The sequence below is a fragment of the Ogataea philodendri genome (genome assembly GCF_020536065.1).
Source record: "Ogataea philodendri strain CBS6075 chromosome Unknown scaffold8, whole genome shotgun sequence".
In the NCBI taxonomy this organism is placed as follows: domain Eukaryota; kingdom Fungi; phylum Ascomycota; class Pichiomycetes; order Pichiales; family Pichiaceae; genus Ogataea; species Ogataea philodendri.
In genome coordinates, this window is record NW_025764223.1 from 355,907 (window position 1) to 380,980 (window position 25,074).

The window sequence follows — 25,074 nt, forward strand, 5'->3', positions numbered from 1 at the left end:
CTGCTTAGAAACCAAAGTCGAAAGCAGACATGTCTGGTTCCTGGAACTGCGAAGGAGGTGGCGGTTGCACCTCCTTTCCTGTGGTTGGCTCGACAATCTCTTTTTTCTCGGAAAACTCCCAGTTGCTCACCAAGTACAATGAGAGATAATCGCACCCCATCTTGCCATACATCAGCGCAGCAGCCAGAACAAACTCGAATTCCGTCTGCGAGTCCAGGTCCAATGTTCCACGCAGATACTCGACCCGTCTGTTACGCAGACTGTTGTACATCACCAACAAAACAGGGTCCTCATAGTCCAGTTTCCTCACTGGTAGCTCGTCTGCCAATTTGGAGTCCACGTCGCCAAACTTGCGCGAGTCCTCCAGAATGCTCTTTGTCGGCTTGATCAACGCTTGAATGGACAGTCCGCGATCACCCAGAATCCAGAAACACCAGCTTGCGCTCCATCTGTCGTATGACCGCAGCGCTGTTGGTAAAATGTGTTTGAGAACAATGTTCTTCATCACCGGTCCGTGGTCTCCCTTCTCGTAGCATCGTGCAATTGCCACTGCCAATGCCGTGTCATGAAGCTTGCTGATCACCACGTTCACGCAGTCTTTGAGAGAGTCCGCCAACAGGAAGAAGTACGCCGCATCAATGTACCGATGTTTTCCCAGCAGCACAAAAGCGTTCTTCATCGCTGCAGATCTCCATCTGTCCTGTTTGAAGTCGTTGCCAAGGAACCGGATCATCTTTTGCTGTTCTGGGTGGCCGTACGACGTTCTCCAAAGACCAACAAGAACGTTTCGTTTATGAAGAGCCAGGAAATGCAACGAGCAAACACTCGGGTCTTTGTATCTTCCCGTGTCCTGGGTCTTGAGAAACTCTGTCCGGGCCACAGTCTCCATGACTTCTGCCAATTTCGTGTGCTCGATCCAGTACGCCAGAGCGTTCCTGGAGAATTCTGGAGCCCCGATCTGGCCCCCACTGTTCTCGTTGATGATGTTGAACAACAGGTCCTTGTTGTCGCTATGAAGAGCAAACGTGACGTCGCGCATGCTAATTGACTTGAACTGGACTCCCTTGGTCAGGTTCAGCTGGAAAAGCTTCATCCCAAGATAGAACCGTCTGCCGTTGGTGTCCAAAATGCTGCCGTACGTCTCGGCGATGTCCGACACGATCTGAACTGTTGAGGACAGAGTGATCTGCTGGTGGCCGGTCAAAAACGGCAGTTTGTGTTTGGCCAGTCTTTCCACTATGGTGTCGCACATCTGTTTGCTAATGGTGGTTTCCTCTTCGTCAAAGGCTGCCAATTGTTGCAGTTCGCTGGTGTTGATGCCCAGCTTTGGATCCACAGAAACTGCTGTGCCAAACTCCAGGTCTCTTAGAGACTTGGACACTCCGCAGATTATCTTTTTGATAATGCTGAAATCGCCAAGCAACAACGCCTGGATGATGAATTGCGGATGGTACAACGGCAGCGGACCGTTCAAAGCTGCACATAGCTGGAAAATGTCGTTCGATGCGATTTCCAACGTTCCCATTGCCCGTGCAGTCACATAGTCTTTCTTCGGGTCCAAAGTCTGGTCGCTAATATAGAACTGGTTGCCCGACCCGATTACCAGCAAACCGTCAGAAAGCCAGATAGAGTCGCCGATCTTGTGCCGTGTTTGGTGCGAGATGTCCACGTTCTTGATCTTAGCGTACGTTGGCGTGTTGTTGGTGTAATCGTACCGCAGCTGTGTGTACAGCAACGAGTGCGAGTCGAAACCAACGGCCAAAATTCCCTGGTTGAAGTTTGTGCACGTCCAGTCGATGTCTTTGATCTGCTCTGTTTCAAACGTCTCTGAGTACTCCAAAGTGCCGAGTCTTGTGTCCCAGATGTACAGCTGGTCGGAGTTCTCGCTCACGATTGCGAGACGGTGGATCGAGGAGCCGTTGAGGAACCGGGCTTTGCAAATGCCAGTGGAGAACTCCCGTTTCAGAATCCACGAGATCTCGCCGTTTTCCAGCCGTGTCGAGTAGATGCGCACGTCTCCGTTCAGGTCGATCGTGGACAGCACGTCACGCTGGGTGTTTTCGTCGATCAGGGCTTTCCAGCCGGCCGGGTTCACGTACGACGCAAGATACGTGGACGGGAGCTGTTGCACCGGGTACTGTTTAATTTCGCACTTGTCGTTGTTCAGAACCAACTCCCAGCCAGAACACGTTCCGTCCGGGTACACTGCGACGGCGTGGGCGGTGTCTGTTTCTGTTTCGGGCACCATGAAGAAACAGGACGGCTGTTGCTTGGTGGAGACAGGGAACTTTCCTGTCACGGGAGCCAGTTTGGCGATCTGGGCCTGGTATTGCGACTGCAGTCGACAGTCGAAGCACACCAGCGAGTCTTCCAGGTACGCGATCACGTAGGTGCCCTGTTTCCAGAACGCGGCGTCCAAAATCGGCGACTGGGTGATAAGCGTGGAGTTTTTGTTCAACGTCTTGTGCGAGTCCGACAAGGGAAGAGCTGTCCAGAGACAGTTTTCCCCGAACCGGGTGGTGGACAGAACAACAGACCCGTCTGCCGAGCGGATGAGTTTGCGGATGGACTTGTTGAGCCCCGTGAACTTGTGCTGGAGCTCGCCAATGGTCACCTTGGTGGAGATGGAGCTGGCGATCTCGAGCTCCTCAAACTGGAACAGCGACGAGAACGACACTCCGACGTGTCTGATGGAGTTCTTGAACAGATCGTGGATGATCAGCGACAACGACATGTCGTCCGGGGTTTTAGTGAGCTGGACGTCCTGCACAAAGACGGCCTGACAGTCGCTGGGAATACAGTTTTTCCCGAGCTGGATGGACGCTCTTGTGAGTCCGCCGTGCGAGTTGACCACGCCGTCGAGCTTGCCGACGTTGATCTTGCCGTCGGACCCCACCAATGTATATATTTCTGCACGGCCTTGTCTGTCGAACACGAGACAGATTTCCGGACTGGTAGCCAGCAGTTGTGCCAGATGGCTTTGTCTGCGGTGGTACAGACTCAGCGTAGACCCGCTGCGGCTTCTGGGAACCTCTGTGTCTCGTGCCGGGGCTGCTATGCGTGGATGGGACTCGTGGAGCTCGAGTTTGTCCAGAACGTTGCGGATGCCCAAATCAACGGTCTGACTGTCCACCACTGCCACGAAGCTGTCAACAGGGAGCTGCACAAGGCCGCTGCACACAACCGTGAACCCTGTGTCGCGGTAGTACATAGAGAACACGCGCAACGCGGAGTCGTCCCCGTAGACGTAGAGCGTGCAGTTGTCTGCGGACGTTCGTTCCAGCGGCCGTCTGGAAACGTCCTTGATGATGCTATTTGCCGGCTTTAGATCGGCCACCGACACGGCCGCGGAATGGTCGTCCTTGGTGAGCGTGCCTGCTTTCCAATGGAGCAGCGACACGTGAGCGGCAACGGCGACGTAGTTGAGCTCGAACTCGGCAGATTCGATGCCAAAAGCTACACGGTGCCAGACCTTGACCAGACGGTCGCCGTAGCCGGTGGTGGCGATCGTGGACGAGTTGGGCGAGAACCGCGCCATGTACACCGGGTTGGGCTGCTTCTTGTGCCACAACAGCCGGTGTTTGGGCGTATGTTTGCCCGTTTGCGCGGTGTAGTAAAGTCTCCACAGAGCCAACGACTGCTCGGACCCAACACATAGCTCGCAGCTCGTGAGCGAGTTATACTCCTCGGGCAACCCAAACAGCTGCGCGGTGGACACCTCGTCCTCGTAAGTGTCGCACAGGTCTGACCAGGCGATGCACGTGACGGGCGAATTGTCGCAGTTATTGGTGATCTCCGACTCGAGACTCCACTCGATCTCGAGCTCGGCCACGTCTTTGCGGCCGCGGAAGTTGTAATTGTAGAAGTTGGACACGGTGGGAGTGTATATCTGCACGGAAGAGCCAACCCCCACCGCGATCTTGCCGTTTACTCGGTTGATGTCCACAACGTACGAGTCCCTGGACAAGTACAGGGTCTGGAGATGCTGGAAGTTTTTCGTCACAATGACCAGACTGTTGCCCGAGCAGTACGCGAGGATCTGGACGTCGTTCCAATTGACGAACGCGCTGCTGTGCGGCGTGCGGTTGGGCTCGCCGGGCACAAAGTTGAGACTCATGGCAAGACGGTGTGAGGATTGGTTATTTAATTTGAAAATTTATCTATCTGCACAAGAACCATGGTGGCAAGGTAAGTGGCCGCACCAACGGCGAATATCTAACACACATAGTTGTAAAGACCAGTTGAAACAGGTGGCGATCTGTCTGCAGCGGTCGCCGTGCGTGATGATCGAGCGCAACAAGCCCAAAGAGTGTCTGACGAACCCAGAGCTGGCCAAGGACTTGCCCGAGCTGTGTAAGGCGCAGCTGGCCACGTTTCTGGAGTGCAAGCGCGGTATCGTGGACATGCGCAAACGGATCCGCGGAAACGGAACGCTCAGCACGGGCAGGTACGACGAGCAGTACGAGAAACTGTCGTCGGGCAATTTCGACCCTGCAGAGGAGATGAACAAGCTCAAGAAACTCGACTCCGCCGTCAAACAGTGACCGGAACGCCCGCCGCTCCTCCTTCTCTGTATATATATTTATCAAATACCGTGTTTAAAGATCTATGGTGCTGCCGAGCTCGACCACCTTGTGCACCAGCTGGTCCACCACGCGGCTCGACACGATCGGCGAGTTGAATACCACGCGGAAGAACTCGCCGTTGTCCTGGCCCGTGGCCGCGTCGTCCGGGTTCGGGGCGTAGTCCACCAGAAACTCGCCGCTGCTGTGCAACCGCGTGGCTATCGTTCTGGTCACGTGAGTGCGCTGTTGCCCGGTAAGCGGTTTGTTCCCCGGAGCGTAGTAGAAACACACCTGCAGACACTGCACCGGGGTGTCGCTCACGATGGTGAACCCGGGTGTGGCGCTGCCCTTGTTGACAAAGTAGTCTGCCATCGCGTACGCGTGGTCCACCCGGTCCCGGTAGCCAGCCGTGCCGTAGTAGAGCCATCCCAGGTAGAACTTGAGTGCGTCTCCACGGCGACCGCAGCCCATCGTTCCGTTCGCAAGGTCAAAGTTGTCGCTGTCGTCCTCGTTGTTGTGGAACAGGTACGGAGCCGAGAGCGAGTTGGCCTGGGTGAAGACGCGGTCGTTAGGAACCAGCAGAAAAGAGCATGTTGTTGGAACACCCAGCATCTTGTGCGGGTTGGACGTGATGGAGTCGGCCAAGTGCGACCCGCGCAGCAGACCGTTCCGCTTGCTGCTGAAAATGGTGTTTCCTCCCCACGATCCGTCGATGTGGAACCAGATGTGGTGTTTTTTAGCAACGGTAGCCACCTCTTCGAACGGGTCGAACGAGCCGAAAACGGTGGTTCCTGCGGTCGCATTCACATACAGCGGTGTGTATCCGTTAATCTTTGACTTCTCTATGATGTCGTCGAGCTTTTTAACGTCCATTCGGCCCTTCTTGTCGACAGGAACCTTGAACACGCTGCGTGCGCCCAATCCAAGCAAGATGGCCGCTTTCTCAACGCTGTAGTGCGAGTGAACGCTCGTGTAGATGGCAAACTTGTGAAGGTTACCGTCGAGCTTGGTTTCGGGGAACAAAATGCTGCGTGCCATGTGCAAGCTCGTGATATTGGACCAGGAGCCACCACTGAACGTCAACCCGCCGGCTGTTGGCCCAGTGAACCCAAACAGCGCGGCGTATTTCTGTGCAACCTTGCGCTCAATCACAGTAAGCGCCGGCGACACCGTGAACACGTGCGAATTCGTGTTGAGCACAGACAGTACAATGTCCGATAGAACACCAATGGGGTTCGTGGAGGCGTACAGTTTGTCGAGGAAGCCGGGATGCCAGGTGTTGACGGAGGTGTCCAGGATATTTTTCACCACGGCGAGCACCTCTTCTGGCGCGGATTCCCTGTCTCTGAGACCCTTTTCAAGCGACTTGTCCAGATCCAACGTTGAGTACAGCGACTTTGGGTCTTCGTGTCTGGGGCCAAGCGATCTTTTGCCCGAATCGGTGTCTCTGATCTGTTCAATGATGAGCTCAATGGCCGGCACCACCAGACGTTGCAGCTCGTTGGCTCTATCAGATTCCAATTGGGACTCCTGAACAGTCATTATTAATCAAAAAGAAAAAAAAATATTTAATTGATAAAAAATCATGACGGAGTCTGCTTCTGGTCCTTCTGGCGGGCGCGAGCTGGAATCGCTCGGTGTGAGGTTGATGGAGCAGGACTCCTTGGAACAGGAGGTTGCGCACGACGCAAACAAGATGATTCTGGCTCGGGAGATCGAGCTGGATCAAAAACGATTGCAGAAGGCAAAGGACAGACAAAGCAAGCTCCAGGGACGGCTACGTGGAATGGAGGTACGGCTGACTAGCTCAGCGACACGGATCTCTGAAAAGGAGAAACTCAGGGCAGACATGGACCGGCTGCGACGTGAAGAGTTGGCCCCATTGCTGAAAGATATCCAGGACATAGAGACTCGTTTGAAGGAGAATCAGGGATCGCAGGCGAACGAAAATAAAACGCCACAGAGCTCGACAGAAATGCTGCCGGGAGAGACACAGCAGGAGTTTCTGGTGAGAACAGGAAAAGTGACGGCGTTCGGCAGTTCCAATGCTTTCATTGAGGAAGACGAGACCAAGCTGAAAAACCACCAGGAGCTGATTATTCCCGGAATCGAGCTCGCTGAGGAGGCAGAGGAGGACGACGACGAAGCAAACTTCCTCAAACGCAAACAGGACGAAAACCTCGACGACGGAAACGAAAGACTCTACAGAGACAGACTCAGGCGATGGGAGCAGCGACGCCAGGCTCTTCGCACAGAATTACGACCAGACTACACAGACGACCCGCAGTTGGCAGAATGGCAGAAACCGCACCCAAACAACGCGGACGCGATCTTGAACGACGAGTTCCGCGTTCCTGGAGATATCTATCCGTCGTTGTTTGATTACCAACGAACAGGAGTCCAATGGCTATGGGAGCTGTACTCGCAAAAGACAGGGGGAATCATTGGCGACGAGATGGGACTCGGAAAAACCATCCAGGTGATTTCTTTCCTTGCAGGACTCCACTACAGCGGCAAACTCACCAAACCAGTGCTGGTTGTGTGTCCTGCTACTGTTCTGAGCCAGTGGTGCAAGGAGTTTCACCGGTGGTGGCCCGCTTTTAGGGTGATCATTCTGCACTCGATCGGCACGGGAATGACCGGCAAACGCACCGAGGACTTCTCTGACGACGATGATGATGACGTCGACACAGCGTCCTTGCCCACAGACTCGCGCGCTAAAGAGTTGGTGAACTCTGTGCTCCGGTCCGGTCACGTGATCATCACCACGTACGTTGGTGTGCGGATCTACGCCAAGTACCTGTTGCCTGTGCGGTGGAATTATGTTGTTTTGGACGAGGGCCACAAGATCCGGAACCCGGACAGCCATGTGACGCTTGCGTGCAAGCAACTCAAGACGCCGAACCGGATCATTCTATCGGGCACGCCGATCCAGAACAACCTGGTGGAGCTGTGGAGTTTATTCGACTTTGTGTTCCCTGGACGGCTGGGCACGCTGCCTGTTTTCCAGAAACAGTTCTGTGTGCCGATCAACATCGGTGGGTATGCGAATGCCACCAACGTTCAGGTGCAGACCGGGTACAAGTGTGCTGTTATATTGCGCGACCTGATTTCGCCGTATCTTCTTCGACGGGTTAAAGCCGACGTTGCCAAGGATCTGCCCAAGAAATCGGAGATGGTTCTGTTTTGCAAGCTGACGAACGTGCAGCGGAAGTTGTATGAGGATTTTCTGAACTCTGAGGACATCAACAAGATTCTTAGAGGCAAGCGGAACGCATTGTATGGAATCGACATTTTGCGGAAAATTTGCAACCATCCGGACCTTGTTGATTTAAAGATTGGCAAACGCGGTTCGCGCACAGCGGAACAACTTCAGGCGCGCGCGGGCAAGTTGCAAGTTGTTCGTGCGCTGCTGGAGGTCTGGTTCAACGAGGGACGCAAGACGTTGGTGTTCACTCAAACTCGTCAGATGTTGGACGTGTTGCAGGATTTCATGGAGGCTCTGAACGCCGAAACAGAGCTCGACTTTTCGTATTTGCGGATGGACGGTACCACGCCGATCTCGCAAAGACAGACGCTTGTGGACAAGTTCAACACGGACCCTATTTACAACGTGTTTCTTCTCACGACCAGGGTCGGTGGTTTGGGAGTGAATCTGACGGGAGCCAGTCGCGTGATCATTTACGACCCGGACTGGAACCCCTCCACTGACGTGCAGGCACGGGAAAGAGCATGGAGACTCGGCCAGAAGAAAGACGTGGTGATCTACCGCCTGATGATGGCCGGGTCCATTGAGGAGAAGATCTACCATCGTCAGATCTTCAAGCAATTGTTGACCAACAAGATTCTGAAAGACCCAAAGCAGAAACGGTTTTTCAAGATGAACGACCTGCACGAGCTGTTCACGCTGGGCGACTCGGAGACAAAGTTCAACAACTCGCGGGTCCCAAAGAAGAACGAGGATGATTTCTTGCAGGTTTCGAATTTGCAGGGAGTTTCCGGGTTGCAAAAGTACGAGGACGGCAACGATGACGACCACAACGAGGAAAAGGACCTGATGGCCGGCTTGTTGGGGAATTCTGCTCTGCAGTCTGCTTTGGAGCACGAAAGCGTTCTGGGTCCGTCCTCGTCACACAGTATCATAGACAACGAGGCGTCGCGGATTGCCAACGAAGCAGTTCGTGCACTAAGAGAGTCGCGCAAACTGGCAAGACAATCAACAGTGGGCGTTCCAACATGGACAGGTAAATTTGGTGCCGCTGGAAAAAGTGTTGCTCCGTTACGCAAGTCGCCGTCGCCTGTGGTTTCATCAAACTCGATCCTGGACAACATCAAGAGACGCAAGGACACGGCTCCAAAACCGAAACTGGAGGACTCGGACCTCATCGAAAAGCTGAGCAGCTATATGGCCGGTCTGGATGGCTATTTCAGCACATCCGCAGCAGTTCTGGATAAACTCAAAATCGACGTTTCCAATGAAAAGACCGTCAAGGTTGTGCGGTCAATGCTCAAATCCATCTGTCGATGGGATAAAGAGCGCAAAGGTTGGGTTCTGAACGAAGAGTTCAGATAAAAAACGAAAACATAATTTAAAACAACCATACGTAAAGTAAACAGAGACTTTTCAAAAGTCGCTTTATTTCTTAGTTCCCAGAGTGTAGTCACCTGCAATCCATCTGTTGACAAACGTCAAGGAGCTCTCTGGCTGATCGTATGGGATCATGTGTCCTCCATCGTACAGTCTGGCGAAGGTGAACTTATCAAAGTTCTTGACCTCACCAGCCTTGGTGCCGTCCTCCAAGTGGAAACCGTAGGTCTTGGCAGCCTCAAACTCCTCGTGGCCAGACCATGGCAAAGCGTTGGACCAGGCCTCGTTTCCGAGCCAGTTGCAAATAAAGTCCTTGTCACCAGCATAGATCAAAACAGGAACGTCCTGCTCCAACAAGTTGACAACGTTCTTGTGGTATGGCTTCATCCAGTCCCCGGCAAACAAGAAGTTTCTGTTCACGTCAAAGTTGCAGGAAACGTAGTTGTCAACCTCGGCACCAAGCTTCTCCTTGACAAAGTCCTGGTTCAAGTAGTCAACAAGATAGTCCATGTCCTCGTAACACAGAGAGCCCTTGCACTCCTTTCTGACATCATAAACGTTCTTTCCGGTCTGCTGGAATGGGCCAATCTCGGCGTTGTTACAGTAAATGGCTGCAGGAACACATGCAAACACAGACTCGGAGTTGTAGCACGACTCAATCAACGAAAGACATCTTGGCAGGCTGTCCTCCATACCAGAACACTCCTCCTCGGAAAGAATTGGCTCAACACCTCCGTCGGTGGAGCACACCATTCTCTCGTAGTATGGGTACTGGGTTAATGGGTCGGTCAATCCGTTACCAATAAGAACAGAGGTCAGGTTGAACGATCTGTCTGCATGGGTCAGGATCTCAGAGGCAAACACCGGGATGTAGTGGCCTCCGTAGGACTCTCCAGCAATGTGGAAGTCGTTTTTCAGCAAGTGTGGGAATTGCTGGTAGAACAGTTCGAGGAATGCATACACATCCTTACCGGCTGCAACGGTGTTGGACACAGATTGGGAGGAGTACGAGAATCCGACATTGACTGGCTGGTCAAGGAACACAACGGTTGCGTTGGAGTTCCACGAGTACTTGTTGTAGATTGGCTTGAGGTCTGGACCGATGGAGGAGGATCCCAATTCGAAGAACAAACCGGTCAAGGAAGAACAACCTGGACCTCCGTTAAGCCAGAGAATCACTGGGTCGTTCTTAGGATCGTTTCTGGACTCAAAGGCCCAGTAGAAAAAGTGCTTGTCTTCATCTTCCACATCCAGGTATCCAGAATATTGCTTGGTGTGGTCGATTCCCAAGTCACCAGGGTTGGTTTCCTTGACTCTCAACTTGTAATTGGACAGTTTGTCGTTTTGAACGTGAGCGTCCCAGAAAGTGGTTGGCTTCTTGGTGATCTTGAAACTAGGTTCAGACTTGACTGTCATGCTTTGGATAGCATCAGGGAACTTCATTTCCATTTCTCCCCACAGTTCCTTCATCTCGGCAGTCAAACCTTCGGTGGACTCGCCAAGAGCCTCAGAAACAGTGTCAAGGAAAGATTTCCCCTTGTTCAAAAGCTCCTGGGGAATGGAGAGGTCCAGCTCCAAAGGCTGCTGTCCCAGGGCGTGTCTATTGATGGAAAGAGCCTGGCTGTTTCCAATGCACAGACTCACCAGAGTCAAAAGTGGCAGTGAAAACTTCATCTCGAGGAATTTAAAGTACTAATACTGCGGTTTTCAAACGATTGAAGAGGATGGATGGGAACCGTAAATAGTAGAAAATATATTGGGGGGCAAAAATTGATAACCAGCCTTCTCCAGCCACAAAAGCGTCAGAGTTACCGTATTGGTTAATGTTTTGATGGGCGCTTGGTGTGAGAACGATTAAGCGCCGACTGGGATGTAAACGCCTATATTGATCAATTAATGACTACAAGTAGTTCAAATTTTGCTCGTTCGTCTGTTATCTAACCTTGCCTCGTATAAATATGGGGTCCGCAATCTAATGACACACACCCGTACACCAGCACGTACACACCCAAAAAAAAAATATTCCAATTAAATTCGAGACAAAGTAAGCATTTCTTGGGCATGTTAAGAAACGTGATACGGCAGTCTTCTTTACGAAGCCGGCCCGTCAGAAGTGGAGTTTTGTTCAAACAGTTCCATCAGACGACGTATGGGCTCCAGGATAAGAAGGATCTAAACGAATCGATCATGGACAAGCTTCATCTCGAACAAGGGCCCTCTCAAACCGAGCAGAACGATTCTACGTACGAATCATACGTGAAGTATCAGGCAATGTTTGCCGGACTTCTTGTGATTGTCGGTTCTGTTGGAGGATACGAAGTCTACCGTAACTGGGAGTATCTGAGACGTAAGATCTTCGGCGATTCTTATGATTTATCTCACTTTGATGAGGTTTATGCCCAGATCCAGGAGAAACAGCAGAAGAAAAAAGACAGACTGGAGACCATGAACGTGACATTGACGAATCCGAACTCGAGCGAAGTCCCGGGACTATATATTTGTGGAGACAACTCTAACAAGATGGTCTCTTCTGATTCGAAGGTGAAGTTCCAGCCGATTATGAAGAGATTAGACATTTTTGACAAGTTTGTGGCCCGTGATGTTGTTCTGGGCGAGTCTTCCGGCGCATTGATCAATAAGAAGGGCGATCTTTACCAATGGGGTGCAGGTTTCGGTGCAGACTCGTCGAAACCGACTTTGAAAGGCAAGGACTTGATCAAGGCCCAGATCAGCAACGGAGTTGTTTATGCATTGACCAAACGTGGAGAGGTGTTGTATTTTCCCGAGAGTGCTGCCCAACAGAAAGAGTTTGGCCAGAAGGAGAAGGGATGGTTCTTCTCCAGCACCAAGAAATATGCTAAGATTTCCGCCAAGCAACCAATCAGAGACATTTCAGCCGGAAAGGACCACATCGTCTTGTTAGATACCAAGGGTTCTGTTTTGACTGCAGCTACTGGACTAAAGACGGTAGACAAGTCGCACGGCCAGTTTGGAATTCCCGAGTTTTCCCAGTTTGACGCGCCTCCTGCTCCTAACACCGCACACGAGGTGACTCTGTTGAACAAAGTGAGAGAGAACAACAGTGTTCTTGACAGAGAGATTCGCAAAGTGGTCGCGGGCAACTATTTCACCATGTGTCTGGATAGCTTGGGAAATATCTGGACGTTCGGTAAGAACACTTATGGATCTCTTGGAAAAGAGGTGGACTACAACACAGAGATTATTCCGTATCCAACGAAGGTGGAGATGATTGGCAAGAGATTCAAGCGCAGCGATCTTCCTCAATGTGTCGATATTGCTGCTGGAGGCGACACGGCATATGCTTCGTTTGTGTCTTCGGACATTTACGAGCTTTTTGAAAAGACCATGAAGAAAAATAAGAGCTTTGACATGGAAAAGCTTTCTGACGAGCAGAAAGAGTCGCTGGTGCATTTCTCGTGGGGACACGGGCTAAAGGGTGAGCTCGGAAACGGCCACTTTGTGCATGGACAGGCCGAGCCATCTAAGATCCAGAAACTGAACGACTTGCGCGAGTTCAACGAGGTGTCCAACAAGATTGAGGTTTTGGGACTACGTGGAATCAGTGTGGGAGGTAACCATGCGGTGGCGACGCTGACGAACGGCGACGTTTACGACTGGGGAGACAACGAGTTTGGCCAGCTCGGTAATGGCAAGCGGATCCGGTCCGGAGTTCCTGCTCCTGTTCCATCGTTATTGGAACCTGGTCAGAAGAAACAAAAGTCCACAAACAACCGTCTGCAACTCGCCACCACCAACAAGTACACCCAGGTTGTGGTTGCCGGTCCTACAACCACGGCCATATACTATAGATTACGTAATTGAACATATTTGAGAGACTGGTTTGTGAATAATTTTAGCCGTGTTGGAAAAGACCCGATTTTGGACATGTTGCGGCGGACGTTTCGCGAGAAGAGCGTGCAGTTGGACGGGCACGATGTAAGTTGCACTGTGGTCGAGTTCCCCAATAAGCAGATTGTGAGTCTTAGCAGGGACGGCGAGATGGAAGTTTCGTACGATCTGCCTGCACGGCCGTTGACGATGAAGGGGGCCGAGTTCACGATGACCAACTCGCTGATCGGGGGCAATCTGAAGACGCAGGCGTTGGCGGGCCAGATAGGCCAGCAGATCACCAAAAATACGATTTTCAACACGAGTGGTAAATTCTTTTCGAAGGCAGACGTGACGGAGCACGACCACGAGCTATTGGTGAAATTGATTGGGTTTGTTTCGGGCTGTCTGTAAATCACCGAGGTACGATGCGACACGTTCGGGTTTGACAAGTTAAGTCCACAGTGTTGTTGGTAGGAAGGATGAGGTTTTTAGGAGCGAGAAGTTACCCAAACTGGAATAACTCCGAATTTTCTGCGATTATTAATTGTTCTTTGACTCGGTTTTTAAAATCGGGGTTTTAAATCCGTGTGGCAGCAAATTCTTGACGCAGAGAAAAATTATGTTTGTTTCTTAAGTCCGCATATTACAAATATATAAAGCCTATAGACACCCCCCTTCTTTTTCCTTACAGTATAGTTGAGACATGAGCCAGTCGTCACAATCACAAGAGTCGGCAGAATTGCACGCAGCCAAGTACGACCCCGAGAGCCAGAGCTCGCAGCATGGGGGTCAGGATGATAACTCTCTGATGAGAGTAGTGACTGAATACACAGAGTACGCTGTTAGTCACGCAGACTCGCACAACATTGAGGAGAACAATAGAGAGGTCGAGGAGCAGGAAAACCAGGAAAAACAGCAGGATATCGAGCAAATGGATAAACTGGGGCCCATCAAGACTGGGTTCTGGTCTAAAAGAAAGACCCAGGAAAGAAAATCGTTCCTAGTGCAGTACGCGATCATCATCGTTATTCTATGGGCGTTTATTTTAAGCGCCTTTTCCATCTACTGGGGGTCCATGTATGGTCGTCAGAACCGGTTTGTCAACTTGAAGGTCTTGGTTGCTATTGAGCAAGGTGCCGATGTTAATAATTCCGACTATCCGTTGTCGCAGGCCATTCTCGAAACCATCCAGTTGCCGGAACTGGAAACCCTTCTTGGATGGGAGCCACACAACTTCACTAGCGACGACGAAATCGTCGACAAGGTGTACAAACAGAAATACTGGGCTGCTATCTACGTTTCCAGTAACGACGTTTCTCGTCAACTGGTCGAGGCCATTGAAAACGGGTCCGACCTCAACACCTCGTCTTTGGTCAGATGCTATTACGAAACAGGAAGAGACTTGAACGGACAAAACCAGTTTGTCAAGCCAAGTCTGGCCGACTTCGGTGTTGCTTTCAGTCAAATCGTCCAACAGAAAGTGTATCCAAAACTGCTATCTAACCTTACACCAGACCAGTTTGCTAAGCTGCAAAACACATCTATTCTTACAAATACCCCAACCGTCGAGTACATTGACGGAAAGAAGGTCACCAACACCGTGGTCTTGGCACCTCTTCAAGTGGGTCTTATCTACATTATCATCATCACCTTTTTCCAGGTCACATGGTTCCAGAAACTGAACCAAAATGTTGCCTCGCATCTGAAACCAAAAAGCTATATTGGGTACAGAATGGTGCAGTCCCAGGTCACCTTCTTGCTCGTTTCTCTTGGTTACAGTTGTTTGAACGCAGCTTTCCAAATCCCAATGAACAAAAGTTGGAAAGGAGGTTTCGGTGTCTTGTGGATGTTCTCGTATCTGGCTATGGCCGCCGTGGGAGGAGCAAATGAAAACCTTTCGCTGATTTGTTTCGCAGTGTTCCCTCCAATGATGGGATTCTGGCTTCTGTTTTTTGTTGTTTCAAACATCTCTGCCACCTTCGCTCCAATCGAGGTTTGTCCCGAGTTTTACAGATTCACCTATGCGTTCCCAATCAAGAATGCTTATGAGTTGATGAAGATGCAGCTGTTCGATACCTACCGTGGCCAACTCGGCCGAAACATCGGTGTTCTTATCGCATGGATCGTGCTCAACAACATCCTGTTCCCATTCTGTCTTTATTTCTTCAGTTGGAGCATGAAACGCAACATGATGAAAGCCAAGGCTGGAAAAAACTAATGATCGGGTTCATTTGGGTTCTTTCTCGGGCTTCTCAAGCTCGATATATACCTCTCCTTCGGGAGTATATACCCTCTGAATAATATCCACGCATGTAGGCACGCAAGCCACAATGTTTTCGGGGATTTGTTCTAATCTGACAAGTCCAGCGTTGCTCACAATCAGATCACATGGATGCTCACACTTGGCAATCTTGTAATAGGTCCATTCGCAGTCAAACACATACCTTCCAGTAGTCATGGCTCGTTTCCACAAATAGAAAGACTTGTATCTTTTTCTTGGCCCCCACATGGACTTCTTGAAATATATCAATTGCCAATCCGTAGCTAGTTGCAATGCAAGAAAAGGTCCCATCCCCACGGTTTTACCTTTTGGTCTGGATCGGAAGTGAACCCGGCGAATATTGTTCAGTGTTGCCTGGTTCAAGACGTTTATGCGGAAAGTTGGCCGCAAAACCTGGTAAATGCTGTTGGATTTGGGAACAAACCCCGGAGTATCCACAAACGATAGTCCAAAAGATGGACTGATATATGTATGGTTATTTCTTGTGGTACAGGCTTTAGGCGACGCTTTGGGGACAGCTGGAGACTCCAGGAAATCTTTTCCCTCGATCAACAGTTTCTGTACAAGCGTGCTCTTTCCTGTGTTTGTTTCGCCAACGACATAGTAGGTGACGTTTTTCTCCGACTGGATCAATTTTTCAAACAGTCGGGTGATGGATTCAGGGTGGTGAGTGCTTGTGACGGCGACGTTGGCACGATCTATGACTTCTGACGAGCGCAGAGAAAGGTATTTGTTGAGCGAGTGGTGGAAGATGTGTTGTTGTTGGTCGAGATGCAGGGCAGTGTCTTGTTCCAAGATCTTGTCTGCCATAGTGAGAACAAAAGTGACGTTCTTGAGGTCCAAAGAACGGTCTTTGAGCAGTTCAAAAGTCTCAAAGGGTAGATTCAATGGGAAATGCGTTGAAGAAAGACAAAACAACACTCTGGCGTTGGGATCGGGGGGTATAGTGTTGAATACCGTGGAGAGTCTGGCCGGGTTCAAATCCTCAGCTGGCCGCCGCTTTGGTTTGGTAACACCCCCATTTGCAACAGTTAGTATTCTTTCCTCTTTGGGAATGTTATGGTACAGTCTGGAACCAACGAACGGTCGAGAAATCGTCAAAAGACGCTTCAACATGGAAACAAAGAAATATTACAAAATAATGATTTTTTTTCCCTAATTTTTCTACCTAGTTAAGAAAGTCTTGAAAACCAAGTTGTCGGTCTCCTCATTATATTTGTAGCCCAATTCGTTCAGGAACTTGTCGAACTTGGCATTGTCCTCTTCAGGAACACAAATACCCGCCAAAACCTTGCCAACATCATCGCCATGGTTACGATAATGGAACAAGGTCAAATTCCAATTCATCTCCATGGAGGACAAAAACTTGGTCAGGGCACCAGGACGATCTGGGAACTCGAACGAAATGATCCGCTCGCCAGGAACATGCACTTTACCTCCCACAAGGTATCTTCCATGACTCTTGGCCATCTCGTTGTCTGTGAGGTCGTAGGCCTTGAATCCGACCTCTTCCAATTCTTTCAAAACTTTAGCGGTTTCCTTATTTTTGTCAATAACGGAGAAAGAAGTGAAGATGTTAGCCAAACCGGTCTCTTCAGAATCCACAGAAATTCTATAAGAGAACTCGGTCACATTTCTGGGATCAATGATCTTGTTTAGCTGCTTAAACGTTCCTGGTCTGTCTGGAATTTGAACAGTGAGGAAAACCTCCTTACCTTCACCAAGAACGGCTCTCTCGCTGACAAATCTCAGTCTGTCGAAGTTCATGTTGGCTCCAGAAAGAACAGGAACGTATGTCTGTGTGGAATGGTCGATCTCCGGGTGGTTTTCCACATATCTTTTCAGACCTGCAACCGTGAGAGCTCCAGATGGCTCCAAAACAGACCGGGTGTCTTCAAACACGTCCTTGATGGCAGCCGAGATCTCGTCGGTGTTGACACGGACTATTTCGTCAACACCAAACTCCTGACAGACAGCAAACGTCTCTGCTCCAACGATCTTGACTGCGGTTCCGTCTGCAAAACCACCAACAGAATCGAGTCTAATTCTCTCGCCCTTCTCGAGCGACTGTCTCATCGCGTCGGCGTCGAACGTCTCCACACCAATGATCTTGACGTGCGGAGCAAGTCGCTTCAAATAAGCCGTGATACCGGCAATCAGCCCTCCTCCTCCAATAGCAACGAAAACAGCACTCAGCTTGTTGCTCTTGATCTGTCTCAACAGCTCCATACCAATAGTTCCTTGACCAGCAATCACATATGGATGATCAAAAGGAGGAATGTTGGTCATTCCTTGCTCGACTGTGAGTCTCTCGCACTCTGCTTTGGCAGAATCGAAATCGTCACCATACAAAACCACTCTGGAACCCAATCTGCTCACGTTTTTAAACTTGATCGATGGAGTAGCCACAGGCATCACAATTGTGGCAGGAATACCGATCTGCTTGGCGGAAAACGCAACTCCCTGCGCATGGTTTCCGGCAGAACATGCAATAACTCCCTTGCTTTTCCGCTCGTCTGATAAATGAGCGATCATGTTGTAAGCACCACGGAGCTTGAACGAAAAAACAGGAAGCAGGTCCTCTCTCTTGAGAATGACGGTAGAGTTGGTCTTGACAGACAGAGACGAGGCCGTGGTGATCGGCGATTCGTCAATAATGTCATACACTCGAGACGTTAAGATCATCTTGACGTAGTCGGGACGGCCGTTGCTCAGCACGTCGGACGGTCTGAGGTCCGGAAACCGCCGCAGAATATCCGTACTCGACGAGTACAGTCGTCTTACACTGTTAACCAATCGGGCTTGTCCTCCTGTTAACATACTGCAGTTGACTCTTTTTTACATTGGCTTGAGATTGAAAAATTAACACCAGTATGGTGCTTACGTAAGCTGGCTGACGATTACAAACGGCCTGTCGGAGTTGCAACATAGCAAAACCCGTGCAAACACCGTTTCCATCCCAGACGGAGGTGCATGTGGGACCATGCAGAAGAACACGCCAATAATAGCCAGCCGGAGGAGCCTAAATACGCGGAAACGTCACACAATTGTTTCCAGCCAATGTGGTTGCATTCCAAGATGTTCCGTCCCGTCGCTCGATTCCGGGTAAAAAAAAAGTTCTCGTACTATATAAACCTTAAATCGTCTCCTTATTTCAAAACCCGAGATTTACCACAGCAATGAAGATTGTTTCCAAAGAAGAGATTGATGCCCACTCGTGGGCCACCTTGACCGGAGGTATTAACGGGTTCTGTTTGGGAACTCTTATTTCTGTGGGTATCTATGCCCTGGCCCCTAAGCATTATCCAAAGCTGTTCAAATTACCATGGTCTATCAGAACCGCAACCGCCATCATGCCGCCAGCGTTCACCACAGCTGTGAATGCGGAATTGGCATCCACCAAATTCGACAACGAGATGTACTCGTCGGAGTTCCAACAACGCAAAGTTCTGGAAGAACATAGAAGATGGGCCCGCTTGTCTCCAACAGAAAAGTTTGTGGAGTCGCTCTCTAACAGCAAGTACAAGATCATCACTGGTCTTTGGGCCGCCTCCATGGTTGGCTCGTGGATGTATGTTGATAGAGACCCATTGCTCACCAAGACCCAGAAGTTTGTTCAGGCCAGAATGTACGCCCAATTCATCACCGTCGGCTTGCTTCTTGGATCTATTGGTTTGAGCGTCTACGAGGAAAAACACCATCTCAACAACACAGAGAAGGGAGAGGACTCGTATTTGCGCGAGGTCTTGGAAACCAACAGCCACAAATAGACTCGGCTTTCATGATTCTTGTACATTAAACTAATAACCAACACGCTAATGCAATGATACTAACTCCAATCAAAACCGTAATGATTGCCGCTCCGGCAGAGTCTCCTTTGTCGAGACTCAATGGCTGGTCCGTCAACGATGTGGTCTGCGATCCCGCAGCTCCATCTCCCGTGGATGAGCCTCCGTTCGTGGCAGTGTATGGAGCGGGTCTATCGTAGATTAGCAAGTTTTGCATCACCTCCAACGCACACATTTGCTCTCCTAGCCCGTAGTTACCATCCCATCCGTTGTAGTTCCAGTTTAGGCCGCACGTGTGACCGTCATATCCACCCGAACAGGACGCAGCTGCCCCTTGTGCCGAGTCTTGCAGATATTTATTCACCGTGTCCTGTGTTTCTGGAACAAGCACGGCTGTCAGTCCCAAAAACCGGGACAAATACGCCTTGAAAGACCGCTGATCGTTGTTACATGTTCCCGATCCTTGACATGCCGTCTCCTGCAGAATGTAGTTCCCGTCCTGGGGGGTAAACACAAACAGTCCGTTCAAATATCCCAAGGTACGCTCTTTCCAAATATCTTCTCCCGTGTAATTGTACAAGTACGCACAGCCAGACAACAGCATGCCTGCGTTATAGGTCCACTGGTATTTGGTGACGGAGGAGCAATTGTCGTCGATGTTGGCACCGTCGTATGCGAAATAGTACGAGTTCGACTCGTTCACAAACTTGACTCCAACAAGCCAGTCGTACACTTTCTCGGCCCAGTCGACGTAAGAGTCGTTTCCTGTGAATCTGGCCAGACGGGCACCGATATGGAACAATCCAGCGTTCGAGACCGAGTTCTTGTAGTCGTAACCCGAGTTCCAAGGGAAAATCTGCCATCTAAGGCCTCCGTTACAACTGTCAGTGTCCCATCTCCAGGCCATGGTGTTGAAAACGGCTTGTGCCAAATACAGCCATTGTGGCTGGTCGTCAGAAGGGTTGGTGAAGTTCCGCTCGGCGGCCTGGATTGCAGCAATTCCCCAGAACGCTTGATCGTCATTTCCTTCAGTGGTGGATTGATTCAAAGGAATGTAGTCGTCGTTTTCTCCAACTTGGTACAACAGCGCCTGTTTGATGGTTTCCTCATAAGTGTTGTTTTCCAGAAAGTACCAGTAATCGATCATGGAGCCCCAGGCTCCTCCAGCCTCCCACCAATAGTACGGATTGGTAAACATGCCAATCGTTCCGCCCTTCTGATATCCCCAGTAATAATCCATCAAACCCGTCGAGATTAACGCAGTCGCCTCACGAATGGAATCGACACTGTCCACGTCAAGATCCACCGACAGAGCGGATCCGACAAGTAGTAAGATGCCGAAGATGTTCATGGATCAAATAATTGGGAGAAAAAATTATCTGCACCTGTCGCGTTCCTAATAATAACCGTACAGAAAATAGTCGATATCGTGTCTAAATGTATTTCTATCCAAAATGGTCTACACAGGAACGTCCTTGCCCATGGCCAAGCTGATCAGCAGCCAGAAGTTCATGAAGGAGATGATGACCCAAACAAGAACGGCAAAAATCGACGTGATTAGGTTGTTGCTCATGTCCTTGTACTGAGGAGCATCCGTGTCGGTGGTGATATGAGTGGTGGCCTGGTCAGAGCTGGAAACCTGGTTGACCTCAGTAGTGACAGGATCGCCGGAACCGGAGTCGGGCACACACTCGGAAACGGAGTCGGGCACACACTCGGAAACAGAGTCGGAAACACGCTCAGACTCGTCAACCTGCTCATCTTGATCGCTCAAAAGATTGATCGTATCCTCAGAGAACGTACTCAGAGGTATACTCTCGGCGATGGATCGCTGGTCGCTCCGGTCTTCTCCATTAAGAGAAACCCGCATGATACTCTTCTTGCATGTCAAGTAAATCAACGGTGCACTGATAAATGGTAACAGTAAGGACAAAACAACCTGGGAAGCATTAAGAATGCTGCTCAATCCTTCTCTTCCTTGAACCAAGACAACAACAATACACGGAGTTATTGCAAATAACCGTGTAATGATACGACGAAGAGCAGGATGCATCGAGAAGCGCGCATGTCCCTCCATGATCATCTGACTGGCAATGGTGACAACAGTTCCTCCACAAAGTCCCGAACAAAGTAAAGCCAGCGCAAAAACTGTTCCTGCAGCTTTCGACAGCTGACTCGACAAAAGATAATGTAAAGTGAACAAGTCGGCGTTTTCCAAATCTCCATCTCCGTCGTCGTCCATTGGAGTCGAAAGAGCCGTTCCGGCAACAATCAAAATCGATGCATTGACAAAAAGTGCAACGGTGACCAGGGATATCACCATCTCAGCAATGGTGTACGACATAGTGTCCTTGATCGCATTGATGGAAGGCTTGTATTTAGACTGTTCGGTCTCGCCGTCAAGAGATCCGCACAAGAACAACTTGCTCTTCTTCTGAGGCACAGGAGGAGAGTAGAATCCGTTTCTAATGTCAAATGCTTTCATCCGAGATTGAACCACACCTGAACCCAGGTACAGGGAGTGAGGCATCAAGTTACTTCCCAACAATGCAGCGGAAAGGTACAATCCCTTGGTGTCTGAAAAGATCTCCTTGGAAGGCAGGAAGCCACGGAAGACGGCTTTCCAATTGGTGGATGGAGAAACGTTGACGAGCTCAATAATGAAACAAACAACAGTTCCTAAAACAAGCACACCAACAGCTGCCTCGAACACCTGGATAACAACCAACGGCCCGTTTGGTCTGTATGCCATGAGGACAAAAATAATGTCCAAAAAGGTGAGTAACACTCCACCTAGCAAAGGTAAGCCAAATAGAATGTTGAATGCAATAGCGGTACCGATAATTTCGGCCATGTCGGTTGCCGCAACAGCCAGTTCAGCAAAAACGTAGATGACCCAATTAAGATACTTGGGTAAGTGAGTGCGACAATTCGACGCCAAATCCTGACCTGTGCAGATACCCAACTTACTAGCTAAGATCTGCAAAAATCCAGCCATCATGTTGGAAACCATCAGGGAGAAAAGCAGTTTATATTGGAATTGTGCCGAAGAAATGGAGGAACTGAAGTTACCGGGATCCATGTAGGAGACCGAAACCATCAGTCCCGGTCCAATGTATTTGACAAACTTTTTGAGCACAAAGAAGACCCTTGAATGTCTCGAATCGTCCATCTTTAATTCTGAGTCGCTATCGATGTCGTCGTCGTCCAGCTGGGCGTTTCGTAGAAATGAGTCTTCTGAATTACGGTATTCAAAAGTAGAGGAACCGGTGGCTATAGTTTCAGCGATAGAATGGCTTTGAAAGGGGTCTTCTTGTCTCACGTTCGTGCGGGGGTTTAGAAGACTAGTGTAGTCCATAAAAATCTTTGTCAGATGTTATGGAATCAAGTGTATAACCGCCTGATGAAACTTTACAAAACCGAGCCAAACTATTTTGATAAGTCGGGGCAGTCTGTAACAGCGGTATATAAACAAAGACTCTGCAAATTTTTGTACCGCGAACACCGTGGCTTTACATACATTATGTGCAAATCTTGAGTTGAGGGGTTACGGTGCAAGGGTGGCTTGCACCATGATGCTAAAAATATGCCTATATACGGTTCTTAAACTTTGATGCGCTTGATGGTTTCGATATCTTCAAGGTCAAGTCTGCGCTTGAGATCCTTGTGGTTCTCAATCTTGACATCGTCGCCCGGTGCCGACGATTTGTCGCCAATAAATGCGCCTTCGTCGTCCATCTTGTTCAAGACCGCGTCCACCACTTCCTCAATTTTCTTGGACTGGCTAACAAGCCTGCAGATAACATTCTTTCCCCGTGGATTCGGCATCATTGTGGCCAAACAATATTTTGTGTTTGTGTTGGAATTATTCACTTGGGCTGCAAAACGCACATATTCTTTCACCATCAATGGCCATGGCAAGGGCCCAGACGCATTAAAAATAGTAGGATTTACCTCGGCCTTAGACGCAATCATGCAGCCCACATCATCTCCGAACATCTTTTGTAGATCCCTGTATTCTTGATAAGATTTCACACCTCCATTAATAATCATGCTCACACCTGCTTCCGTGCAAATTTCCTTAATCTTGTCAACATAATCCCTAATCGGATCTTGACCATTCCTCATTTCCCTCGTCCGACAATGCACTGTTAGATTTTTAATACCTGTTTTCACAAGACGACGGACAAGTTGTAATGTATTTTCCTCCTCTGCGAGTAATCTAATCTTCACACTGATAGGCTTTTTGAACGGAACACCCACGTGTTCCACCAGGGCCACCAGGATATCACACAGCAGATCGGGTGTCTTTAGCAATGCAGCACCCATTCCACTATGAACAGAAAAATGCTTCGGGCAACCAGCGTTCACATCAATACCATCAACATCAGCAGCGACAATTTTAGCAGCTTGCACTGCAAGATCAGGATTGGCGGTGCCCAACTGGAAAATTAATTTGTCTTGCTCCAGCTTTCTGTATGTTCTGAAGACAAGGTCGGTTGTTCCTGGGATCTTTTTGTTTCCATCCTTTTGGATAAAATCCACTGTATTCAATTTCGGGTTGAACACTCGCTCTGCACGAACCAAACGTTTATCGATAATTTCTGGGCCCCAAACCAAATCGGCACCATACTTAAGTGCCAACAGTCGTGTAGGAAGCTCTCCTACACGAACCATAGGCGCTAGCACGAACTTTGCACGGAAATCAACCATTAGATTTTTTTTCAATTTTTTTTTTTTCAATTCCTTTTGCTCTTTATTACTAAAATTTCACAACAAGATTCTTGTCACGAATCCGGCTTTCCGAGAAGACTGAAGGAGATATTCTCACTTCTTATGATTGACCCAGCAAAGTAACGCTGATCGGTAACATATGATTTTTTATTTGCCATTGAATCTCTAGCACATTCCCTGAGTTAATTGTAGAATAGTGCTACATCTCTACCAAGTGGGATGAATTGGGCTCCCACAAAACGAAACCGGTCTTCCTCACTTGAATGCATAATAAGTCTTGACATTAATTGTTCATTCTTCGTTGGTTATTATAACCAATCATTCATTTCCGGTTAGACCCCCACCTTGATGTAGTGACTACTAATCTGGCGCTTATCCTCGAATATTAATTTTGGGCTCTTAAAAAAATCTTTCCCCCATCAACGGGTTCCTCTTTCACTAGGGGAGACAGCCGTGAGCAATTGCACACAATGGTTCCTATGCTCATTCCCTATCAAGGCAATTCCTATCAACGGTTCAGGTTTCTGAGGTTTAGTACAATTAATCGCAAGATTAAGCGGAACGGGCCAGGCGGCTCCTCGCAAGGGGGCAGCGCGTTCGTACTCATCATACGGGCGAGATCTGAACTGGTTGCACGGGCAATGGGTATCTGGTGTATTTGAGATGTCATTGGCACAGGACAGGTAGGTGTCCGCGTTTTCCCAATCTCTCAATGGATCCAGATGCGGAACTGGCGTGAGTAATTGTGCTGCTCGCAGATATAAGCGACTCTGAAATAGGAGCACCGTATGTTTGCACATGTGGGGGATGAAGCCACCCTCATCATGATATGGCTATGGCTTCCGGGTCCCATGATCCCGGAATTTCTGACAATCGACCATCCACCAGCGTCTGAGTATTCGGGAAGAAGTATGAAAAGAAAATCCCCGATCGAATAACACCGTATCCTCGGGGTGATGACCTAGGGTATACTCAGATTAGGTCAAAACGGTCAGGGTTCCGACTTGCTCTTCAAGCCCCCGTGGAAGGCTTGGTTCAAGAGCGACTATTGGAGTCATGGGCTCCTCCTGGCATGGGGGGTTGCTCCCCTAGATCTGGAGACACAATGGAAGCGTGTCGAAGGGTCGCATGCTGGTAGCGGTCTGAGAAGCGGTTAGCTGTCAGTGAGGAATAGCAGTTCCCATTTCTGTCGGGATCACCAAGCTGGAGTACGAGATTTCTGGAACGACTTTGATTCTTTCGGATTGATTCGTAGCTTCCCTTCAG

General features: G+C 49.6%; 22 protein-coding genes across 22 annotated transcripts; 12 read left to right on the top strand and 10 right to left on the bottom strand.

The window, feature by feature from the left end:
* Window positions 1-4: 4 nt before the first annotated feature.
* On the bottom strand, window positions 5-4,117 carry OGAPHI_007144 (uncharacterized protein; the record flags this gene model as incomplete). The annotated part of the gene is made up of 1 exon (XM_046208508.1): window positions 5-4,117. The coding sequence occupies one exon, from the start codon at window positions 4,115-4,117 to the stop codon at window positions 5-7; it is 4,113 nt and encodes a 1,370-aa protein (XP_046058261.1).
* On the top strand, window positions 647-1,048 carry OGAPHI_007145 (uncharacterized protein; the record flags this gene model as incomplete). The annotated part of the gene is made up of 1 exon (XM_046208509.1): window positions 647-1,048. One exon carries the CDS (start codon window positions 647-649, stop codon window positions 1,046-1,048), a length of 402 nt encoding a protein of 133 aa, XP_046058262.1.
* Window positions 1,263-4,544, top strand: OGAPHI_007146 (uncharacterized protein; the record flags this gene model as incomplete). The annotated part of the gene is made up of 6 exons (XM_046208510.1): window positions 1,263-1,450; window positions 1,733-2,002; window positions 2,349-2,374; window positions 2,496-3,247; window positions 3,371-3,538; window positions 3,957-4,544. The coding sequence occupies 6 exons, from the start codon at window positions 1,263-1,265 to the stop codon at window positions 4,542-4,544; spliced, it is 1,992 nt and encodes a 663-aa protein (XP_046058263.1).
* A 54-nt stretch (window positions 4,545-4,598) lies between these two features.
* Window positions 4,599-6,107, bottom strand: OGAPHI_007147 (uncharacterized protein; the record flags this gene model as incomplete). Its single annotated transcript, XM_046208511.1, has 1 exon — window positions 4,599-6,107. The coding sequence occupies one exon, from the start codon at window positions 6,105-6,107 to the stop codon at window positions 4,599-4,601; it is 1,509 nt and encodes a 502-aa protein (XP_046058264.1).
* Window positions 5,590-6,099, top strand: OGAPHI_007148 (uncharacterized protein; the record flags this gene model as incomplete). Its single annotated transcript, XM_046208512.1, has 1 exon — window positions 5,590-6,099. One exon carries the CDS (start codon window positions 5,590-5,592, stop codon window positions 6,097-6,099), a length of 510 nt encoding a protein of 169 aa, XP_046058265.1.
* A 43-nt stretch (window positions 6,108-6,150) lies between the features above and the next one.
* OGAPHI_007149 (uncharacterized protein) lies at window positions 6,151-9,138 on the top strand (the record flags this gene model as incomplete). Its single annotated transcript, XM_046208513.1, has 1 exon — window positions 6,151-9,138. The coding sequence occupies one exon, from the start codon at window positions 6,151-6,153 to the stop codon at window positions 9,136-9,138; it is 2,988 nt and encodes a 995-aa protein (XP_046058266.1).
* OGAPHI_007150 (uncharacterized protein) lies at window positions 6,973-7,434 on the bottom strand (the record flags this gene model as incomplete). The annotated part of the gene is made up of 1 exon (XM_046208514.1): window positions 6,973-7,434. The coding sequence occupies one exon, from the start codon at window positions 7,432-7,434 to the stop codon at window positions 6,973-6,975; it is 462 nt and encodes a 153-aa protein (XP_046058267.1).
* On the bottom strand, window positions 8,379-8,951 carry OGAPHI_007151 (uncharacterized protein; the record flags this gene model as incomplete). The annotated part of the gene is made up of 1 exon (XM_046208516.1): window positions 8,379-8,951. The coding sequence occupies one exon, from the start codon at window positions 8,949-8,951 to the stop codon at window positions 8,379-8,381; it is 573 nt and encodes a 190-aa protein (XP_046058268.1).
* Window positions 9,139-9,201: 63 nt separating the features above from the next.
* OGAPHI_007152 (uncharacterized protein) lies at window positions 9,202-10,827 on the bottom strand (the record flags this gene model as incomplete). The annotated part of the gene is made up of 1 exon (XM_046208517.1): window positions 9,202-10,827. One exon carries the CDS (start codon window positions 10,825-10,827, stop codon window positions 9,202-9,204), a length of 1,626 nt encoding a protein of 541 aa, XP_046058269.1.
* On the top strand, window positions 9,991-10,818 carry OGAPHI_007153 (uncharacterized protein; the record flags this gene model as incomplete). The annotated part of the gene is made up of 1 exon (XM_046208518.1): window positions 9,991-10,818. One exon carries the CDS (start codon window positions 9,991-9,993, stop codon window positions 10,816-10,818), a length of 828 nt encoding a protein of 275 aa, XP_046058270.1.
* Window positions 10,828-11,214: 387 nt separating the features above from the next.
* OGAPHI_007154 (uncharacterized protein) lies at window positions 11,215-12,996 on the top strand (the record flags this gene model as incomplete). Its single annotated transcript, XM_046208519.1, has 1 exon — window positions 11,215-12,996. One exon carries the CDS (start codon window positions 11,215-11,217, stop codon window positions 12,994-12,996), a length of 1,782 nt encoding a protein of 593 aa, XP_046058271.1.
* Window positions 12,997-13,059: 63 nt separating this feature from the next.
* Window positions 13,060-13,416, top strand: OGAPHI_007155 (uncharacterized protein; the record flags this gene model as incomplete). The annotated part of the gene is made up of 1 exon (XM_046208520.1): window positions 13,060-13,416. One exon carries the CDS (start codon window positions 13,060-13,062, stop codon window positions 13,414-13,416), a length of 357 nt encoding a protein of 118 aa, XP_046058272.1.
* Window positions 13,417-13,708: 292 nt separating this feature from the next.
* Window positions 13,709-15,223, top strand: OGAPHI_007156 (uncharacterized protein; the record flags this gene model as incomplete). Its single annotated transcript, XM_046208521.1, has 1 exon — window positions 13,709-15,223. One exon carries the CDS (start codon window positions 13,709-13,711, stop codon window positions 15,221-15,223), a length of 1,515 nt encoding a protein of 504 aa, XP_046058273.1.
* On the bottom strand, window positions 14,051-18,106 carry OGAPHI_007157 (uncharacterized protein; the record flags this gene model as incomplete). Its single annotated transcript, XM_046208522.1, has 4 exons — window positions 14,051-14,440; window positions 14,510-14,899; window positions 15,275-16,355; window positions 16,455-18,106. 4 exons carry the CDS (start codon window positions 18,104-18,106, stop codon window positions 14,051-14,053), a joined length of 3,513 nt encoding a protein of 1,170 aa, XP_046058274.1.
* OGAPHI_007158 (uncharacterized protein) lies at window positions 15,987-16,945 on the top strand (the record flags this gene model as incomplete). The annotated part of the gene is made up of 2 exons (XM_046208523.1): window positions 15,987-16,320; window positions 16,464-16,945. 2 exons carry the CDS (start codon window positions 15,987-15,989, stop codon window positions 16,943-16,945), a joined length of 816 nt encoding a protein of 271 aa, XP_046058275.1.
* Window positions 18,107-18,346: 240 nt separating the features above from the next.
* OGAPHI_007159 (uncharacterized protein) lies at window positions 18,347-19,056 on the top strand (the record flags this gene model as incomplete). Its single annotated transcript, XM_046208524.1, has 2 exons — window positions 18,347-18,391; window positions 18,472-19,056. 2 exons carry the CDS (start codon window positions 18,347-18,349, stop codon window positions 19,054-19,056), a joined length of 630 nt encoding a protein of 209 aa, XP_046058276.1.
* OGAPHI_007160 (uncharacterized protein) lies at window positions 18,588-18,842 on the bottom strand (the record flags this gene model as incomplete). The annotated part of the gene is made up of 1 exon (XM_046208525.1): window positions 18,588-18,842. One exon carries the CDS (start codon window positions 18,840-18,842, stop codon window positions 18,588-18,590), a length of 255 nt encoding a protein of 84 aa, XP_046058277.1.
* Window positions 19,057-19,081: 25 nt separating the features above from the next.
* OGAPHI_007161 (uncharacterized protein) lies at window positions 19,082-20,425 on the bottom strand (the record flags this gene model as incomplete). The annotated part of the gene is made up of 1 exon (XM_046208527.1): window positions 19,082-20,425. One exon carries the CDS (start codon window positions 20,423-20,425, stop codon window positions 19,082-19,084), a length of 1,344 nt encoding a protein of 447 aa, XP_046058278.1.
* On the top strand, window positions 19,110-21,512 carry OGAPHI_007162 (uncharacterized protein; the record flags this gene model as incomplete). The annotated part of the gene is made up of 4 exons (XM_046208528.1): window positions 19,110-19,263; window positions 19,656-20,302; window positions 20,636-20,873; window positions 21,322-21,512. The coding sequence occupies 4 exons, from the start codon at window positions 19,110-19,112 to the stop codon at window positions 21,510-21,512; spliced, it is 1,230 nt and encodes a 409-aa protein (XP_046058279.1).
* On the bottom strand, window positions 20,534-22,432 carry OGAPHI_007163 (uncharacterized protein; the record flags this gene model as incomplete). The annotated part of the gene is made up of 1 exon (XM_046208529.1): window positions 20,534-22,432. The coding sequence occupies one exon, from the start codon at window positions 22,430-22,432 to the stop codon at window positions 20,534-20,536; it is 1,899 nt and encodes a 632-aa protein (XP_046058280.1).
* A 245-nt stretch (window positions 22,433-22,677) lies between these two features.
* OGAPHI_007164 (uncharacterized protein) lies at window positions 22,678-23,787 on the bottom strand (the record flags this gene model as incomplete). Its single annotated transcript, XM_046208530.1, has 1 exon — window positions 22,678-23,787. The coding sequence occupies one exon, from the start codon at window positions 23,785-23,787 to the stop codon at window positions 22,678-22,680; it is 1,110 nt and encodes a 369-aa protein (XP_046058281.1).
* OGAPHI_007165 (uncharacterized protein) lies at window positions 22,697-23,098 on the top strand (the record flags this gene model as incomplete). Its single annotated transcript, XM_046208531.1, has 1 exon — window positions 22,697-23,098. One exon carries the CDS (start codon window positions 22,697-22,699, stop codon window positions 23,096-23,098), a length of 402 nt encoding a protein of 133 aa, XP_046058282.1.
* Window positions 23,788-25,074: the final 1,287 nt, after the last annotated feature.